Source organism: Biomphalaria glabrata, chromosome 16 (genome assembly GCF_947242115.1).
Source record: "Biomphalaria glabrata chromosome 16, xgBioGlab47.1, whole genome shotgun sequence".
Taxonomy (NCBI): Eukaryota; Metazoa; Mollusca; class Gastropoda; family Planorbidae; genus Biomphalaria; species Biomphalaria glabrata.
Genome location: NC_074726.1, coordinates 6,674,718 through 6,695,202, shown reverse-complemented (window position 1 = coordinate 6,695,202; position 20,485 = coordinate 6,674,718). Strand labels below are relative to the sequence as shown.

Below are 20,485 nucleotides of genomic sequence, written 5' to 3'. Positions count from 1 at the left end.
GTGACATTCTTACCAGGACTAGCTTTGTTGAAATTTTAGAGGTAATCAGTGGTTTGTGACAGTCTTACCAGGACTAGCTTTGTTGAAATTTTAGAGGTAATCAGTGGTATGTGACAGTCTTACCAGGACTAGCTTTGTTGAAATTTTAGAGGTAATCAGTGGTTTGTGACAGTCTTACCAGGACTAGCTTTGATGATATTTTGAGAGGTAATCAGTGGTTTGTGACAATCTTACCAGGACTAGCTTTGATGATATTTCTCAGAGCTTCCAGAGCCATCTCTATCTTAGTCAGCCTGTCCAGCTGTTCAGTGCTAGGGTTGGCCAACTGCTGCTGTTGGGTCATGAGCACGGAATGAAGATACTGTAAAGAGAAATATAACAGTGTCACAATCTAGGAATAGAAACACATATCAGGTTCACTAGCATAGCCAAAGTTTTATTTAAACAGTTGACACTAAACAGAAGTAGTTAAAAAAAAAAACAAAAACTATATGAGATGGAAAAATAGACTAGTGTACATAACACTTAGAACTGAAAATCTCACTCTGAGACTAGTCACACTCATCAAATTAGAGACAAACACTACATCTTCTCAAAAAACTAAGATACAAATTTAAACTTGATAAAGTTACGTACAAAAGCTTATTGTCAATATTGTAGAGATAACTCTAACACAAAGAAAAAGTTCAACTTACTTGAGCCTGAGATCCCAGAAAGTCTAACAAGTCTATTGTAAAACCTTTAGGATTCTGTAGTGAAATAAAATAAACAACCAATGTATTACTCAATGACAAACTCTAGTACTTAACAAATATTTTTTTTGAGACCAAACAGTCCAGGAGTAAGATGAGATTATATGTTTCTGTCACCAAAATGATCCAAATATTACAGGTACCCCTTCCAGACTAATAATAATAATAATTTTATTTATAAAGCGCTGTTAACTGTTATGACATGATTAGGATTTAGTTATTTGTTTCAGGAATAGGGGAAAAGTTTTACTTAGCGACGATGACGTAAAGTTTGTTAAAAAATAAGAACGCTCTATTCGACACCATCAACAAGACGCTTTTGAGTATACAGACGGCTAGTAACAGAGGACATTAGACGGATCCCTTCTTAAGTATTAAAAGTGTTTATTGTTTAACACTAGTGTCGACTCCATTTATCAATTGTTGACCTTTCGTCGGTGTTATGTTCAGCATTAGGTTCGGTGTTACCTCTGTTGGATTTGTTCCTATTTCCCATCACCGCGGAAGAGCACAACATAACAAACAAAATGTAGGCTCAAGGTTCTGTAATAACATTACAGACACAAACACAAGAGCTAAAAAGACAAAGTAATCTAAAAAAGTTTTGAACAAACAGGTCTGTGCAATCTATGAGGAATGATGATGTTAAGTTCATCTGTTACTATGGCCAATGGTTAGCAAGATGGTGATGTGGCCAGCACAACAACCAACTGCCTTTACTTCCCCATTTATGTGTGGTACTCATTGAGTTGAGTGGAGGATATAATGGTCATGGGCCTCCTAAAACTCAAAAGGGATTCAAACTCGACTCCTCAGTTTGGAAGCCAGACACTTCACCTCTGGGGTCAACGCACCCATAAAAATTTATAAAATGCCTTTAATTTCAATTTAAAGATAAACCATTTACTCAATAAAAAATATTCTAAATACACTAATAAACTATCCAGTTTTGTGGGTAATACAAGCAGCTTGAGCTGAGCACTCTGTTTTTTTTACATAAAAAGATCAAATAAAGAAATAGTACAAGCATGGGTGCTCATTGTGTGAGTGTTTGTGTGTGCTCATTGTGTGAGTGTTTGAGTGGGAAGTGTGGTCGAGAGGCTAAGTGCGCTTGAACTTGGCTACCTATGAAGGGAGTTCAAGGCTCGACACCCGACTCGGGAAAGAGTTGTGTTTACTGAGTGCCTAAAGGCAGCACGAAAAAACATTCTCCTAGATACCCCCTTCCCCCCACTGGTCCACAACTGAGATTGGACCAAAGCAATCTGAGCATGCTATAAGCATGAAAGTAGCGCTATATAAAAGCCAAAATTTATTTATTTATGTGTGAGTGTTTGTGTTCTTACCTTTAGTACAAATGTTGGCTGTTAATTGTGTGAGTGTTTATGTTCTTACCTTTAGTACAAATGTTGGCTGTTCATTGTGTGAGTGTTTGTGTTCTTTACTTCTAGTACAAATGTTGGCTGCTCATTGTGTGAGTGTTTATGTTCTTACCTCTAGTACAAATGTTGGCTGCTCATTGTGTGAGTGTTTATGTTCTTACCTCTAGTACAAATGTTGGTTGTTCATTGTGTGAGTGTTTGTGTTCTTTACTTCTAGTACAAATGTTGACTGCTCATTGTGTGAGTGTTTGTGTTCTTACCTCTAGTACAAATGTTGGCTGCTCATTGTGTGAGTGTTTGTGTTCTTACCTCTAGTACAAATGTTGGCTGTTCATTGTGTGAGTGTTTGTGTGTGCTCATTGTGTGGGTGTTTAAGTGCATGTGTGTTTGTTTGTGTTCTTACCTCTAGTACAAATGTTGGCTGCTCATTGAATATCCTGACAAATATTTCCCCTACAACCAGCTCCTTGCTGTGAATCTCAAATACAAAAGTGGAGCCGTAACTTGGATCACATTCACCCTGTAACAGAATATCTAGATCAATATTCAATGTCTGGCATTGAACAGGCTACATCTAGGCTGCTTTTTCTTGTATGTTCTCTCATTTCAATATTGAACCACAACTCAGAAAACAAGGAAAAGAATGTAGAAGAATGTAGATGTTGCCATCAGATATAAAAGTAATGAGTGTCAATTAGATAAATAAATTACAGATACTTCAACACAATTTAGTCAGAGATGTTCTGTTATACATTCACTTCTAATCTCAAAATTATCTAAGTATTTTTTTTTTCTTTTCTTGATTTCAAATGTATTTATTAAAGCTATCTATTTATTCAAATGAAAGTTGTGTGAATAGAAACTAAAGGAAAAAGAAGTGAATGTTAAAAGTTTAAAAAGAAAATGTGAGAAGTATATTCATTTTTATTTTAAGATTGTAATTCTTTTTTAAATAAGATAAGAATAAGATGTATACATCTTTAATGTAGGGGTATAATTTTTAAAAGTATGTTTTTTTTAGCAGTTTTAATATTTTAATACGATAATGTTCTGGCTATTATCTTGTGCAACTACAATGCTATTTCATTAATTAGTCTACATTAGCCAAAGAACATTACAGTAAACAATATAAATTGATCAAGACTTTCTACTACTGTAAATGATACATTTATTCATAACTGGGAAATCTGTCTCATCTTCTTATCTATTGCTATTAATCTATCTCTAATACTAATCAACCTTCTTCTAATACACGGCAATATGTTCTTCCTTGTTTGTCTCTTCTGCTACGTCATTCGTCTGTCTGACTATGTCACTACTATTACCGTAGCTAAAAACAATACACAAAATATTTACATACAAACCTATCATACTCTATAACTAAACTAGTATACAACAACATAATAATGTTTAAAATTTTGAATTAGCTACTATTGTATCTCTAATTGTATAAGTTCTACTGATTTTTACGATTATTTGTGAACGTTTATGTTTATAATTTAGCTGGTGGAATCACAATCAGTAACAAAATGTAGATATTTAATTTTTAAAAAACATCTTATTCAGAGAAATTATAGCTGGGTATTATTGGCTTTATATCACACCCTCCTTACAAAATTACAGTTTTTGCAGTATTGGATGTTTCTCAATTAAAGTCAGTATTATAGTTTTGAAAAAGCTCCTTAAATATTTCTTTTTTTCATATGCCAGGTGCAGGAATAATCAAGTGCTAAAAAGTGGAAAATCTAAAGTGGAGAATCTGAATGAATCTATATTTGCAAGAACTGATTGGCTTACATTCAAAAAAGAAAGAAAAATGAACAACCTTTTCCCAATAGAAAGAAAAAAAAAATTCTCAAGTTGCAACCATAAGAAACACATTGAAACCAACCAATGAAATCAAAGAAAGTGAAAGACGCAAAATGAAAGTGTGAGCCTACAAGATCTATACTATAGCGGTCATAGCTGACTCCCTGGAACAAAATGAGAAGATGAGAATTAACTTAATATAAAATAATATTATGATGAGAATATTAATGTCTATATTTAGATTTATTGAAATCTAATGACTGTACCCCTTAAATAGTCATTTATTTTTAACTCTTTCTCTCCTAACTGACGATACCAGAGTTGATTCCACCAGAATGTGGTAAATAATTACGGAGAGAAAGAATTAATAAAGCCTCTATACTGTTATCCCTAATTTTCTGTACTTTGTCTAGTACATGAGAAAAAAAATAATCAAAATCTTAAAATAACCAACCAATCAAAATTTAACTTGAATGTTAGTCAGAAGTCTGCCTCCATATGTTTAAATTGACTTTGTGTGGTTGGTTAGTAAAGTTTCCCTTCAGACCTTGTTATAAATGATGGCTGCCTGGTTGTGCGGTTTGCGCGCTGGACTGTCGTTCAGATTTATCGATGGTCCCAGGTTCAAACCCTGCCCACTCCCATCCCCCGTTGTCCTGTGGGAGGTTTGGACTAGGAAGTAATTATCTTCAACTCTAAAGGAACATCCAAAACATGTAAAACATTTTACAAACATATATGGAGTTGATGATGTAATGGTCATCTGTTTCTGTGGCCCACAGTTAATGAGGGTGTCATTTGGCCAGCACAATAACCAACAGCCTCTAAATTCCCAAACTAACATCTGGTACCCATTTAACAAACATTTTACAAACATATATGGAGTTGATGATGTAATGGTCATCTGTTTCTGTGGCCCACAGTTAATGAGGGTGTCATTTGGCCAGCACAATGACCAACAGCCTCTAAATTTCCAACCTAGCATCAAGTACCCATTAAAACTGTCTGGACTAAGAGACGTCCTAAAGATCCTGAAATTAAAAATCCCAGTCTTCACCAAGATTCGAACCCACAAACCCCAGTTCAAAAGCCAAAGTGCTTTGACATGAAACATTTCTGAAAATTCACAATGATGATGAACCAAGCTAGTCAACAGCTTTTGTCAGTTCAATAGTTTATCAACACATAGGTCAGTATCTCTTTGAGAACATGTTTTCAGTACAAATGACAGAGACAATAAGAACCTAATGGATGAGATAAATTTTGAACCTTTAAATCTTAAACTAGATTTGCAGTAAGAGTATGGATGTGACAGATAGACAGCAAGGATAAGTCAGTTTTCACTTTCATTGCCATTTCATTTCTATTCCCAAACCTTCCCTTATAGCTCATCACCACAAAATGCCTAGCTTATATAACTGACCGTCCTAATTATTCTCTGCTGTTGGTCACCGAGATATTCACAAAGCTGTGCTCTGGTGGCATTGTCCCACATCAGGTATGGATTCTCTGTATTGCTGTTAAGGATTTTCAGTAGCTGGTAAAGACAAAGAAAAGAATTCTATGAAGTATGTACATTTATTAGGAAGTCGTGAGGAGAAACATTTGTTCTACTCATGCAGTTTTGCAGTGCACAGTGAGAAAAAAAATCAGCGTGGAACATTCATCACTTCAAAGAAAACATTTCAACTAAAATAGCGACCTTATTTTTTGTTGATTATTAATTCTTGTTTATTAATAACCCTGGTAAGGTTTTATACATTGTTGTTACTACATAAATAGAATTTTTGAAAGACTGTATTTGATTCAGATATAAGATCAAACATAAAGCTTGCACATTGCTAGAAGTCTATTACTGAATCACAATATAAAATAAGTGTGGTAATAAAATAAATATTTTTTTTTTCTTCTTTGTTTTTGTCTAAAACAATTTAATGTATGTACTTGAGTATTGTGTTTTAATGAAAAAAAAAAGAAAATGTTACAAATATGCCTGTGTAAACATAAAGAAAAAAAGTAGAACATTAAGCATTTTGATTGTTAATCAGCAGAATCACAAATATTCTAATGTACATAAAGCCTGCCACCTGTAAATAATAAACCTATGACAATAGACTCTAAAAAATCTACAAGAAGTAAATAAAAATCAGAGGATCGAAGATAGGAGCACAAAGAAATAAAAAAACAGAAAGATGGAAACAAAGCGCTTATATTTAAACAATTGAAAACAAGAATTGATTCTTGGTATGGTTTTCTATTTTAAATTGAAATAGAATTGACTGTAGCTAAATAAGATCCAGTCCAATATATTTGTGACGCTCTCAATGTGACAGAGTATTTAAGATCCAGTTCAATATATTTGTGACGCTCTCAATGTCCCCTAAATCCTGAACTTTTAAATCTTTAATTAGATTGGTAACAAGAGTTAGGAGGTGTCACTAAAAAACCCAGCTATAGGGGACAGCTAGCCAAACTGGTCTGGAAGGCTTAAGTCAGTATTCACTTTCCTTTCTATTCCCAATCCTTGTCAGTTGTGATCTTAATCTTTACAAACTAAAACGGGCGCAATTCTTTAATATTTTTTTTTTACAGGTGGATTACAAAACAAATGTAAAGGCTTTGTCAGATACTGTCAGTAATCTGTTTGTAATGAAATAAGTCGACTAGAAAACCACTATCTTGGCTTTATTCAACATGGTTAGGCTACAGTAAACAATTAATGAGTAGAAACAGGTCTCACATGACATTGGTGAATTATTATGAACACAAACACTGGACATGACCTTCTGACACGATGGACACATGCAGAAAATAAACAACTCAGTTACACTACACTATTAAAGAAACTATATCATATCTAAACAGCTGATTTTTTTTTTAAAGTGATATCTTAACATCCAGTGAAATAGTCTTGCCCATAGATTATGGTACTTACTATATAACTTGGGTGCATTTTACATACAAGTAGACAGAATACATAAATTAGGTACTTTAAACAAACATGTATACAGAATATATAGCTTAGGTACTTCAAGCAAAGAAAGGTACTGAATAGATAGTAATTTCGTATTGTTATTGTAGGTCTACTCTTGTAAGTGTTCACATATAATAATATATAATACAAGAAAATAACTTCTGACACCAAGGTGGAATAATATAGTTGTTTCGGGGGATTTTCACTATTAATTTTTTATTCTAAACAATGGCAGAAGGTTACATTAAAAGACTATGCTGCCAACTAAAAAAGAGCAATTTATTTTCATTTTTACTGCAAGTGAAAGTGCTTAGAAATGTGTTATTTAGCTTATTTTTTTCTACATTACATAGATAAAACACGTTTTTATTCTGTGCACCAGATACATCAAATAGTTAACTATTTATAGTTATTCCCCATAGATGAAAATCTCCAATTTCAAAAAGTTGGGAAAAAAAAATAGGTTATTGAGAGATGTAATCTAAAAACAGTCACACCGAGCAATATTTGTAGTGATTAAAAAAAAAGGTCACCAACTTTTTCCATTACTACTTTGTTTATTGATTCATATTTTCCTAATAACTTTAATGTTGTCCACAATGAGAAAGCTTACAAAAAAGAACAAAAGAGTGAAGCATTCTGTCAGGCATATCAGAGACTTTACATTTTAAAAAGTTTCTTTCTAGAAATTTATTAATAATTAAAAGACGTCCCATCTGAGCAAACTAAATCCTGGTTAAGAATGACTTTTTAAAAAATATTAAGTAAATACAAACAATAATATCATGCAGTTTCACAGGTGGCAGGAAAAAATATCAGCAACATTCATAAGTTCAACAAGTGAAATGTCTGTCCATGTCTCCTAATATAACTTTGTTATCATTAATAAAGGTGATTACCAACCTTCCACATGGTTCAAAAGATGCTTATATAATACTGGGAACCACCATGAAATAAAATAAACATTGTGACATTTTTGTACAAAGTGATTCATGTGCCTTGCCTCAAGTGATTGGAGGAACAGACAATCAATGTGAGGAACACTTGCATTGAGTTTTGGCAAATCAATTTTAAATGGTAATATGAAAACAGGGGGCTAAAAATTATTATTTTTTAACTTTCTTGAAAATTACAATGACTTAATGGTCTATTCAAATTTGAAATGCATTTTTTAGCATGCTAAATAAACAAAAAAAATATAAAAAAAATAGTATGCTACAAGAAACAGTAAATGCATGCATCTAAAATATAGATTTATTTAAAAGAAAAAATAAATTTATACACATATCTATTTTTTAGCTCATAAAATGTCATTAATGTGTATGTAAATTGATTTGACTTTCATATAAATACATTTTGAATACCCAGCACCTAAGACATAACTAGGCAAGAGGCATTAACAAGCAAGATTGAAACATGCTGAGTATTCAAAACTAAATTTGTTTAAAAACTCTACACAAAGACTACTGCCACAAGATTTAATTTGTGTATCTTACCGCCTCGGCTCTATTACCCGCAGCAAACTATATGATGGATAGATCAGGATCATTGCAACAGTAACCATTCAAATAATAACAATGACAAACGTATGAAACCTATTTGCACATACTAATTGAAATATATAGATACAATCAAACTTTATGAAATCAACCCTGCTTTTAGATTACATTCAGTTTATCAGAGTATGGCTTCAGTACTTGCTGAGCTATATAGACAGTTATGATATACTCTTGAAATACTTAACTCATATAGTCCTTCTAAGTTTTATAAAGAATGTTTCACTCACAGCTTAACTAATGAAAGCCGTCTCTTTTTTTGTTTTTTAATTATCGAAGATTTACTAAAACTGAAAGACAAAACTGAAACCCATCATGTTATCCATTTGGCAGGATTTATTTACAATGACAAGAAAGCCCACATTAACTCTTAGCAGACAAGAGTTTCATTCATCTGCACTTTAAGTGGCAAATCATGTTAGCTCTTACTTGTCTTTGTTGCTATCAAATTTTCACATTTGTATTTTTTTTTTAGATAGAAATAACTTTAATTAATCCCCCCCCCCTTTCCAGAAACCAAAGACTCAACTATATTAAATGTTACAATATATGTCCGTTTCAGATGTAACCACATAAACTTTAATCATCAGACAAAAAGGAATTCTCTATATTAATTAATTATTTTTTTTTAGAATCCTCTAAACCATATAAGATATTACTTGTAATTATTTTAATTTATCATTTCCAATAGTAACAGAAGATATAGTTACAGAATGCTCTATAATTTAAAAAAAAAAATGAAAACAATTTTTTTTTTTTAATTGTGAATGTTATAATAAAAAACTCTATCAACTCAAACAAAATTGATGAATATTGTACAAACCTCCACAGGACTTTCATTGGACAACTTTCTAGCCAGGTACGGGGTGAGCAGGGAGTAAAGGGATTTCTTGACAGAGGGATTGTCAGGTGTGGACAGCTCACTCTCAGTGCTACAGAATCCTGCCAATCTACCACATGCTACTACGCTCATCTTGGCCAGGTAATTAGCAACTTCCTGAGTATTAAAAAAATTTAAAAAGTAAATGCAATGCTACTTGAAGGAGATTTCATAACAATCAATAGATCTGAAAAATGACAACATGAAAGAAATGTATTAACTTGAGGATTCCAGCTCCAGAAGCCTCAACAAGGCTCCTCAGTGGAAACATCTATTAAGGGTATATTCCAGGCCTCTTTGTGGCATCCCATGGAAATGTGCGTTAGTCTAACTGGGATAGTCTAGCAAAGTTACATTGCATGTGGCGATGATAGAAGAAAGACTTGTTAACTTGTCTCATTCCTAGTATCTGGGTAAAATTCTTCCTGTTGGTCAGATGGATCATAAATTGGCACAAACTCGATCGTAATTGGACACAAACTGAGGTAGTGGAACTGGACAGACAAATGACAGATAGCAAACACTCTGTCAAAGTACCCTAATAGAGTATTTTGGTGTTTTTTAAGCTGGGGTGAGGATAGACAGAAACCTGACCACCCAGTCCAACAAATCTGCCACACCATTCCACAAAGGGGGATGTCATCAGATATCTTTTGGCTGGAGCGCCGGCCCTTGCATGGCTTTGTGGCGGTTACAGAAAAAGAAAATGAAAAAATTCCCTGTGATTAGTGCAGGCTTCAGCCGCAAGTTGAGCATTTGCCACGACCCAATCATTGTCATGGTTGCTGCCATTGTGGAACCTTCTGACAGGTTTTTGGGTGAAGAGCTACTGCTATTGCTTGGCTGTTAAGTAACAATGTCACATAGGCCAATGATGTGTCTATAATATCTTTTTATTACACAGACATATCTGAATTTCAAGATGAAAATTGGTTGAGCTACATACATTGTCATATGACAGTGACTCAACTAAATATACTTAAATTAGAATATACAAAGTTTTATTTCTGCTGTATGCAATAAATTATTAGTAGCCTTTTTGGCACCCACCTGTTGGTTACTCTCCTGACTTTTTTCCACTCCACCTTCCTCCAAAGTGTAGTCATAGTTGAAGAGGTAAAGTAAGAGGTGCCAGAGTACTCCAGACTGGAAGAGATTTGTCTGAAGCCAGAAGTCTACACAGAAGGCACTCACACACTCGCACACAACAGCACACAACTTGGGCAAATTCTGAAAGTCATAGATACATAATTATTCTTTGTAAATGAATATGCTAGGACAATTTTTTTTTACTTCACTAGTGCTATTAGAGCATGGAATGGGTTGCCTGAGTCAGTCAGGAAAACCAATGACTTGCCAGAGTTTAAGTCATTGATTAACATGCATGACTAGATTGACCTACGGACATGCATAAGGACCTAATCATCTGTCTGTATTTTATAAGATAAGATAAGAAAATTATTATTGTGAATATCAAAATTTTTTTTACAAATAATAATGATGCCAGTATTTAAAATTAATAATTTTTGGACATTGTTTAGGCCTTGGTAATTGTATATCACAAAATAGAACATGAAAATCTTTCTTGACATTTCAAATTTACCAAATGTTATACTGTAAGCAAACATTTTTTGGGCATTTATTTTTTAGAGCTTGTTAATATCTATAAATAGTTCAAATTACATTTGAAGTGATCATTTTAGCAAAAATATTCCTAATAATTTATTGATTAAAAGTCTTTCTCCTTACTTATGAGTACAATACTATTAAAAGTATTTTATTAGTGCACAATAGTATCAAGCATATATAATCCCCTCCAAAAAAAATACCAGCAAATTAAATTATCTAGGTTAAATAAAAGTCTTTTGATGCAATTGAAAAATGTAGTTTATGTAGTTTAACTATAAGTTAACGAAACAGCGTATTGCATTTTGTCTTGGCTTCATGGGTGTAGACTAAATACTTAATTCGACCAGACAGATGTACAGATTTTTCGGTAATTTACATGAAAAAATGACATGAAGAGAATGCATCAAAATCAATAAATAATAAAGCACATGTTTAGCCATTGAAAATGTCTTCCATCATGTTATTACATTTATTTGGTTTGGTTTTATGAGGAAAATCTTTGAATATTTGCATTAAACATGAAACCAATAAGTTAAGAGTAGGTCTAGTATTATGATAGTTGATAGAAATTTTGGTTGATTTAGAATGTCAGAATTTTATTAAGAAGAATGCTTTTACTTCAGTTAAAAGAGAAACTGTCTAGACCTAGACAGATAGTAAGAATAAAGGGGGCCAGATCCTCACATACTCATGCTTAGGGGACATTTATATTAATTTAAGGCTGATAAGATTTAAGTGAATAAAATAAGCAAGTTGAGTGCTAAAAAAAGCCTTGCATAAAAATTTGTATGTGGACATTATTTTCTCTTTAGATATGTCAATGTGGTGTAGTCCTGAGGAAGGCTTAAACTTTTGTGATAGGTTTATGTGTTATGTTTTAGATTCAGCTTTGTGGAATTGACTTATGTTTAAGAGTTGCTTTCAGAGTTACCATAGGAGTTTGGGTTAGAAGTAAGCAATATGGTTTAAAATTAAAATAACTTTTAGCCTTAGATTGTATTTAAGTTTTATTATATTTTATCTTTTAGACAAGTTTGTTGTTTTCTTTGACTTGGTAAAAGGTTTTTTTATTTTAAATCTTCAACCTAATAATGAGCTGATAGTTTTAAGTCTTTACAACAGAAGTATTCTAGAAAAAGACTATTTAGCAATAACAAATATTGTCCCTCACCTTATAATACAGAATACGACACAAGTCTTTGATAATAGCTGAACACTCTTGAATCTTTTCTCTACACCCTTCAAACTGTGCAGCCACAGAGTAGCACTTGGCTATGTAAGTACACACCTGGAAAGAAAGGTCAGTGTCACTTTGTTTATATTAGTGTTTATAAGTGTCTCTTTTAAGAGTTATATGTCAGGTGGCATTTTGACCAGCAACTGAAGTTCTTTGTTTGTTAAACGCATCTAACTCTAAATTTGGTTGATGTTTATAAACAAAAAATGAAACAAATAATAACAATAATAATTTAAATTATGAAGCGCTGTTAACAAGCATAATGTCGGCTCAAGGTGCAATGAGAACGTAACAGACATAAGCACAAGAGTTAAAATGACAAACTAATCTAAAAACTTCTGAACAGATAGGTCTTCAATGTTTCTTTTTGAATGTAGTGAAGCATGTTGTTTGTCAGAGATCAATGAGGAATAAGTTCCAACCTTTGGTACATGCACTGAAAAAGCCTTCGAATATTTAAAAAAAATGGGTTTTGCTCCTGATTAGGAACTTTTGCTCATGTAACTCTTTCTCTCCAAATTAACGATACTATTGTTGATTTGAACCCCATTAAATTAAATTACTTTTTGGTTTTATAAACTTGTATTTGTGTTACATAAAAAACACATGCATTTTTCTATTATTCTATACCAAAAGCAACGTTTTCTGATTACAAAAAAAAATGTAATTGAAGTTTAATTATAACAGGGTAGAATGTACAAATGTGAAAAATGAACAATTCTGTCTTTTTCTTCATCTAGCCAGCTTTTTGCTGCTGAGTCATGAGTTCTTTTACAGACTGTGCCAAGGAAATATAGTGTGCTGTTCTCTTCAGTTGTTCATCACTGCTTTATGGGGTGTTGGTTATGTGGGGCTGAAATGGTAGTAGGGTGTGCCTAAGGTGGATTAGGAAGGGGCATTCAAAGAACATTTCTGTCAGAACCTTGGAAAATAATTACTGATAAAGAGTTAATAGATGACTGAAAATAACAAATGCTAGTTATGAGAATTCTAATGCAGACTCTTGTATGTTCATTAGTTTACTAAGAGCCTTTCTTTCAAGATCTGTCAGGATACAAACTACAATAGCTTAGCTAATAATTTTTGGGGATAAAAGACTTACAGTAACTGCTGTCTCATCCTGCTTGCTGGACATGTTCAAAACATTCACACATCTAGAGAAAGCATCTTGGAGAACCTGGAAGAACATCATAAAAATACCTATAACTCAGCGGATTTCACTAATCTTGATCTTTCTGTCATTTATACCAATTAAATTTTAAAACAATGGAAAACCTTTTGACACTGCAAACAAATGTTATATCAGCCAATGCAAGTCCTTTTGTTTTGTTTTTTTTGTACTAATTTTTCTTAACCCACTAGATCCTATTACTGTAGGATGCATTGTTTATGGTACCCTCCTAATTGATAAGGATGCGTTGGGATGCTAGCAGTAGTTTTTAGACTTTGATCATAGGAAAAGTTCATCTTTTCATCCTTTTTCATTCAGAATGAGAACAGAAGTGTGTCACTAAAAAATTGTCACCTTTTTTTTTCTCTTTTAAGTGAAAACTGTATGCGTATGGCTTTTTTATTTATTTTTTTTTTGTGGGAGAATTTTTGAAACCCTCCTTTGCTTAGGAATTTAGAGCATTTTTCAAACCAGTAATCAGAGATAGTGGATTATATAGTATACAAATAATACTCTCATATGAGAAAAACATCTTATTATTATTATTTTAAAGCTCTAGTTAACTTTAAACAGCTGAATTAAAGCATGGTTGAGTTTGAATATAACTTTTATTTGATAAGAGATATATGATAAATTATAAGATATCATTTAAAAATAGAAATGCTAAATATAACTTTATTTTTTACCTGAATGCCATTCTCTCTGCGTAACTCCTCAGCATTCAAAGCAGAACAGTTGACTGTATGGAAGGCCAGCTCAGCCGCAGCTGAGAGGAGTGGTGCTGACTTACTGAACAGCTGGTCATCATTCGTCTCCATTCTGATAGTCTTGATCAACATTGGATAGCCAGCATACTTGTAGGGCTGTAGCTCTGGATTAAACAAAACATAACCCTTTCATGAGTCTCTTATTTTTATTCAAAACTGCCAGCCCTTCTTATATTTTTAGCATCCACACATTAGATGGTTACTAACTAGTACAACATAAATCATTTAATTAATCAGGTGATGTTTCACTGGTGAAAATAACTATTATAAAGAAAATAACTGCCTAAACGAAAAACAAAAATCTGATCTCTCACCATCTTTGTATCTGCTGAAAAGGATGCTCTGGGCTTTCAAAATCAGGACAATGTTTTGAGGGTCAGGCCCGTCCTTCACCTTGGTTTTGCTGCATAGAAACTCATAGGCTTTGTTCACTTGCTCAAACATTTCCTGTCAAAGTTGAAGGAGATTCAAGTTTACATCACAGAAGATGAAGTAAAGGTCACCTGGTTCTGTGTCCCACAGTTAACAAGGGTGTCATGTGGCCAGCACAATGGCCAACCGCCTTTAATTTCCCCAGCTAATGTCAGATACCCAAAAGGGTTGGATGAACTCAATAGTTTCCTAAAAATCCAGAAATTCAAAATCCCAGTTTTCATCTGAATTTGAACCAGAGACCCCCCCCTTTGGTTGAGAAGCCACTCAGCCACTATGCCCCCTGTGGGTGTCCTACTGCTCTAAATAGTTTTAAACAAAATAAGAACTTTAATCCGTTCTACATCAACTTGTACAGAATACAAGTAAACCCCCCCCCCCCCCCCGCCTGAGGATTTATTTATTTTTTGCTTCAAAATACTTAGTTTTCTATCTGGGTTTTATACTGATTATAGCTTTTGGTTTCTCCTGGGGAAATCCCATCACTAATTTCATAAATATGGTTACCATAGACAGACATTACCATTACAGTTTTAATTACACATCCTATAAAGCTATCATTTATATACAACTTTTATTTCAAATTAAAATTGTTTTCCTGAACATAACATCCTGTCTTTATTATTTAATTTAGATTGAAAAAGATTATATAAACATTTATGTTGTCCACTTGTCATAATGAGAGATAGAGTCATGGGTTTGTCTAATACATGCCTAATGGCTGTCTGTATCAGCTCTGTTAAAACTGTTAGTGAACAAGGGTGTGGTGAGGTGGAGGTGGAGCTAGCTGGGGCATGTGACCATTGACCTCTGGGGTGGTAATTTGCATACAGGCTAATGACTCTGGACCAGACTAATGTTTTTTTTTAATTCTTATGGTCTAGTGCGTTACTGCTAGGTGTTGTTGTCTTTTCCAGGGTCACTGGTTTGAGCCTCAGTCGGTGCAGTCCCTTACTTTCGTCACATTTAATTCACTGCTTTCTCTCATTTAAAAACTTTATCCCTAGTGCTGCTGTTCATTTATGTTCAATATGTACGTATCATTCATTTCAGCACCTAGCTTCACATCTATATTTACATTAAAATAATTAAAATGACATTTTTTTATAACTAAGGAACTGCAATATCTCTTAAATAAGTACCTGCCAAAGAGTATAAAAATTTAAGAATGAAATATGAAACATACGTTTAATGTTTCACATGTGATAATAAAATTAACAAAATATAACTGTAACTTACTCTTCCTTCTGGGTTTTTATCAGGATGGTAGTCTCTGGCCATCTTGAAGTATGCTTTACGTATCTTAGCTTCATCATGGCTATATAGTAAAATGCAGAAAAAAGAAAAAGGTAGACTTGTGATAAAAACTTAAATCTAATTGGTTTGTTAGGATAGTACAGTGAAGAACAACAGAAATTTAGCACTTAAAGTTTCAATTCCATTTGTAAAGGCATGTCAAATTATAAAGGTGGAATGATTGTAAAACTTAGATTTGGGTTGGGGGGAAAAGTTATCTTTTTTTCTTTTACATTATCTACAAGCTTTTTATCAAATAATTTATATTTGTTTACAAAAGAGTTTACAGAAAAAATGTGCACAAAATAGTTCAAAACAGTGCTTGATTTTTAAACAATAATTTTTTTTAAACGTAAGATATAAAGCAGTCATCAAATCTGGTAGCTGCCTGGTCAAGTGTTATGCGCTCCAGACTGTCCTCACATGGGACTTAAGTTGGAGTCCTGCCTGTTACCAACCCATGTCATCCAGTAGCAGGTTTATGCTGGGATGTAATAATATTAATTTCTGAAGGGACATCCACAACAGACAAATGTTTAAAAGCCAATATGCCCAGAACCCATGAAGTGAATCAAGAATAGTCAAAAAACAAAAACAATGCACACCAGCACAGCAGTAACTCACCCTCCAGCGCCCTTAGCCAGGTTAAGAACATTGTATGCTTCTTCTAAGGACATGGTGGGTGGTTTCTTCTCAACCTCCTTCTTCCAAGCATCTAAAATGTCTTTCAGTAAACGCACCTGTTGCAATAGAAGAGACGCAAGTTAATGGTAACTTAGAATGGGTCTAAATGCTATTATGGCTGAAGACAATCTAAATATAAATAAACTAATATTAACATTTGATAACAATAAAGTCACTAAATTTAGAGACTCTTCAGGACAGAAGACTTAAAAGTCAAGTATTAGTAATACATAAAACACTGAACCATAATTTATAAATTCCAAAACAAAATCTAATAAAATACTTTGAAAGATACCAAGATAAATATACAATTCTTATTCCGAAAGCTAAGAGACTTTTTTACACATTCTCTTTCTTCCCCAAAGTCATTAGAGCATAGAATAGGTAGCCTTAACCAGACAGGAAAACTGACTTGGCAGAGTTTAAGTCACTGATTAACATGCACGATTATATTGACAAAAAACGGGTAGGAGGTAATTATCTTCTTTTTTGAGTAACGTTTGTAATTTATAAGATAAGAGGTTGAGTTTGACTGCTTTCAAATCTCATCAGCTTAGGGGGAAATTTTAAATTCTAATTTTGAAAATGCATTATTTACTTCCTATAAAGTTAGTACTTTTAAAAAGTTATATTGCAATAAAATTATTTTAATCCAGTTTTCTGCAATAAAAAAAAAAATTACTGACCGGGTCTTTGATTGGCCAGTCTGGGAAGCGGTTTGTGTCGCAGAGATGCTTTAAGTAATAAATGTTACAGAAGAGCTCATTGCTGAGTTGTGGGTAGTTGATGGATGGGATTGGACAATACTGATACAGGGCTCTGGTGTTGCTTTGAAGACGTGGGGAGAAGTCTGCCAAGTGAGATGCTATCTTTTCTATCATCATTCGTCTGTTGAAAGAAATGATTAATGACAATTATTATACTCATAAAGATGATAGGAAATTCTAAAATAATGCTAAAATTTTTCAGACTTTTATTTTAATGCTAAAAAAGGTTGTTTTTTTTTACATAATGTATAAACAATATATATTTTAAATGCTGAAAAGACAAAAACAATAATAGTCTATAGGGATAAAAAAAAAATGATTTACAATTTTTTTGTCTTTCTGACTCATGGATGAAATAGCTAATGACTTCAAGCATTAGAGTGGATCAATTATTTTTAGACTATATAGCTCTGAAACCAGTAAAAGAGCGGAGCTTGTATTGATCATAAGATTAATTAAGAGCCAGCATAGGCAGTGTCTAAGAGACAGTCCTTGTATTGGCCATAAGATAAGTTTGGTAATGTCCTTAAGACAAAGAGAGTGAACTGACTTCTGAACCCTAGTAAAATATCCAATACTTACCTCATTTCATTGTTCCATATGGCTTCAGGTGTGTCAAACTCTCCAAGGAATATCTGAGCAAATTTCTCAGCTGAATAGTTCTCAAGATAACAGACCATGGCCTCGGGTAGAATAGGACCTAAGACACTGCGAGCTAGGATGTCTGATGTTGTGTTCTGGTTATCAAAAACAGAAAAAAAAGGACAAATTCATTTCTAATACAAGTGTACAATTTTAAAACATATAACCAATGTAGACTCGTTTAAACAGCACAATTCTTCTTTACCAGAACTAGTATATAAAAAGTGTCAATAATTTATTTATAAGATAAAAGCAGTTATAGGATTTAACAGCATTTAGTATAGTAATAAGAATTATGTGTCAATAAATAAGAAATATGTGTCAATAAATAAGAAAGATGTGTCAACAAATAAGAAATATGTGCCGATAAATAAGAAATATGTGTCAATAAATAAGGAAATAAAACTAGAAGTATTAAAACCTGATTAACTAATCAAAAAAAGAAAACCATTTCAGAATTTCTTTTTTATGGAAACCTGTACAATGCAACTTAAGCATAAATCTTGTGCTACATAAAAAAAAAATGGTTGTAGGTATATAACTCAACTTGTATAATATATACACAATCTCTCACCTCTTCTGATCTAAAAGCCTGCTTTAGGTGGGTGTACTTAAGGAACCTGGCCACAGGCAGCACATTGGAGCCTGTGTACATCATGATAAAGAAGAAAACACCTGACAAATAAAGCCTAGATATCCCTGGGTTGTCCTGCATGATTAGGTACAGCAAGGTGGCCACCTTCTCCACAAGAACTGGGTCAAAGGTAAGCAGTAACTGCAATATTGTTTTAAAAAATGTGAATGGGATGGAAAAATATCTATTTTTATAGGTACAATAAGATTAAAAGGTTGTATGTAAACTGTTATAATATGTGTTAATATTAACCTGAACAATGTGAGGTAGACATGTTGCATCAGATAAAAGTCTTTTGATTCTTGGCAGAGGTCTAATAATAGCACCATCAGAGTCCCTGTCATCAAAAAACATACTTTATACAATTTAAGAGTGTAGTACAGTCATTAGATTCTCATGGAGAATAGGAGGAAAACAAATACTTTGCACTTGTAACCAAAACAGTTTTAAGAATATTTTTTGTTGAATGCAAAGAAGTTTTTTTTCCTCATAGTACAATGGAAAATAATAAATTGTAAACTACCTTTAAGATTTCTTTATTTTAATCAAACTAAAAATCTGTTAAGTAGTGAGTCATGTTTCATTTAAAGACACTCTTAAGAGCTCCCTCAAGGAGTTTGATATTGACATTCAGTGCTGGGAAACACTAGCGCTCAATTGCTTCTCGTGGTGTGAAGCCAAGAGTGTCAGATTATGTATATATATATATATATATATATATATATGTTTCACTCATTTTAAAGAGTTCATTGGTTAATGAAGTTATAAAAAGATGTCACTAATACAAAGTTAATATTTAAATTCATACAAATATTGTATTGTATTTTTCACATGGTGGGAAAAGTTTCATATAGTCAAACTGAATAGATACTGTTATTGGTTTTCAAACTAGAATTATTACAGCCTAAATCCCAAATCTTCTGAAGGTTAATATCAAGAAGAGTTCAAGCTAAATTTTATGATGTGATATATTTGTTTCAAAACATAAAATCAAAGTTGTTTTTTTTTAAATCCTCAAACTTCTCATGCCTAGTGATACCATTTAAGTTCTTCTAAACTAATAGAAGTCACCCAAGAGAGGGACAAAATGAACAAAATAATAAAGTAAACTACAACAAAAAGAAAATACAAAGATATATTCATCCCCTACTACCATTGTAACTCTGCATTAAAAGAAAGTTTTAGTAGTAAACTATCTGTAAAGTTAGTGATACAACACTTTAGTTACAATTGGGTAGACAACAAGGGTAATGGCTTTAAAACAGAATTGCAAGCCACTTTAGTTATGGACTTTATATTTTTTATATTTATCATAAAAAAGGATAAAAACAAATTATAACTCACCGACTAGGATAATATTCTGCCATTTTGATGAGCATGTTGAGTATAAGGGTGGCCATATCTGTCTCGTTCATCACAGCCTGACCAGTGGCTAGCAGCATCCACTTCAGCTGGGGCACTGACTGCAGCGGCCTCCAGCCATCCATACCCTGGGCCCAACATCTTGTCTTGGCGTGCACAGTGCCGTCTTCATAGAATGCTTTCATCTGAAATAATAATAGAAATAATAATTTTGCGCGTTTGGGGTAGTAGTCCAAAGAGGACCTTACATGGCAGGTGAAGTTAGATGAATTTGATTCTGTGGTCAAAAGTTAACAAGGATTATTCCTAGCTGATGCCAGATACCTGTTAAAGCTGACTAGAAACAGCAATGGCACAAATATTCCACATAAATTTCTAGGCTTTAGAGTTCAAACCCAAGACTTATTTCAACAGCCAACCATTTTAACACTAGCTACCAAGGCTCTTTAAATTGCTAATAACAAAAGTGTTGAAAAAATCTCGTGTTTCAGAAAGAAAAGTATAACCTGTA

General features: G+C 33.1%; 1 protein-coding gene across 3 annotated transcripts in view; it reads right to left on the bottom strand.

The window, feature by feature from the left end:
- Positions 1 to 20,485, bottom strand: part of LOC106073015 (dnaJ homolog subfamily C member 13-like) — a 65,937-nt gene that overhangs the window by 20,609 nt on the left and 24,843 nt on the right. For 2 of the 3 annotated variants that reach the window (XM_056013388.1, XM_056013389.1), the window contains exons 28-45: positions 19,957 to 20,159; positions 18,865 to 18,949; positions 18,553 to 18,753; positions 17,919 to 18,073; positions 17,256 to 17,457; positions 16,510 to 16,625; positions 15,829 to 15,907; positions 14,472 to 14,604; positions 14,077 to 14,261; positions 13,322 to 13,396; positions 12,154 to 12,270; positions 10,404 to 10,583; positions 9,297 to 9,470; positions 8,414 to 8,440; positions 5,367 to 5,480; positions 2,538 to 2,654; positions 696 to 749; positions 235 to 361 (exon numbers count right to left, since the gene is read on the bottom strand). In XM_056013388.1, the coding sequence (XP_055869363.1) occupies positions 235 to 361; positions 696 to 749; positions 2,538 to 2,654; positions 5,367 to 5,480; positions 8,414 to 8,440; positions 9,297 to 9,470; positions 10,404 to 10,583; positions 12,154 to 12,270; positions 13,322 to 13,396; positions 14,077 to 14,261; positions 14,472 to 14,604; positions 15,829 to 15,907; positions 16,510 to 16,625; positions 17,256 to 17,457; positions 17,919 to 18,073; positions 18,553 to 18,753; positions 18,865 to 18,949; positions 19,957 to 20,159 (2,344 nt within the window). The remainder of the gene's footprint in view (positions 1 to 234; positions 362 to 695; positions 750 to 2,537; positions 2,655 to 5,366; positions 5,481 to 8,413; positions 8,441 to 9,296; positions 9,471 to 10,403; positions 10,584 to 12,153; positions 12,271 to 13,321; positions 13,397 to 14,076; positions 14,262 to 14,471; positions 14,605 to 15,828; positions 15,908 to 16,509; positions 16,626 to 17,255; positions 17,458 to 17,918; positions 18,074 to 18,552; positions 18,754 to 18,864; positions 18,950 to 19,956; positions 20,160 to 20,485) is intronic. The other variant, XM_056013390.1, reaches the window with a different exon arrangement.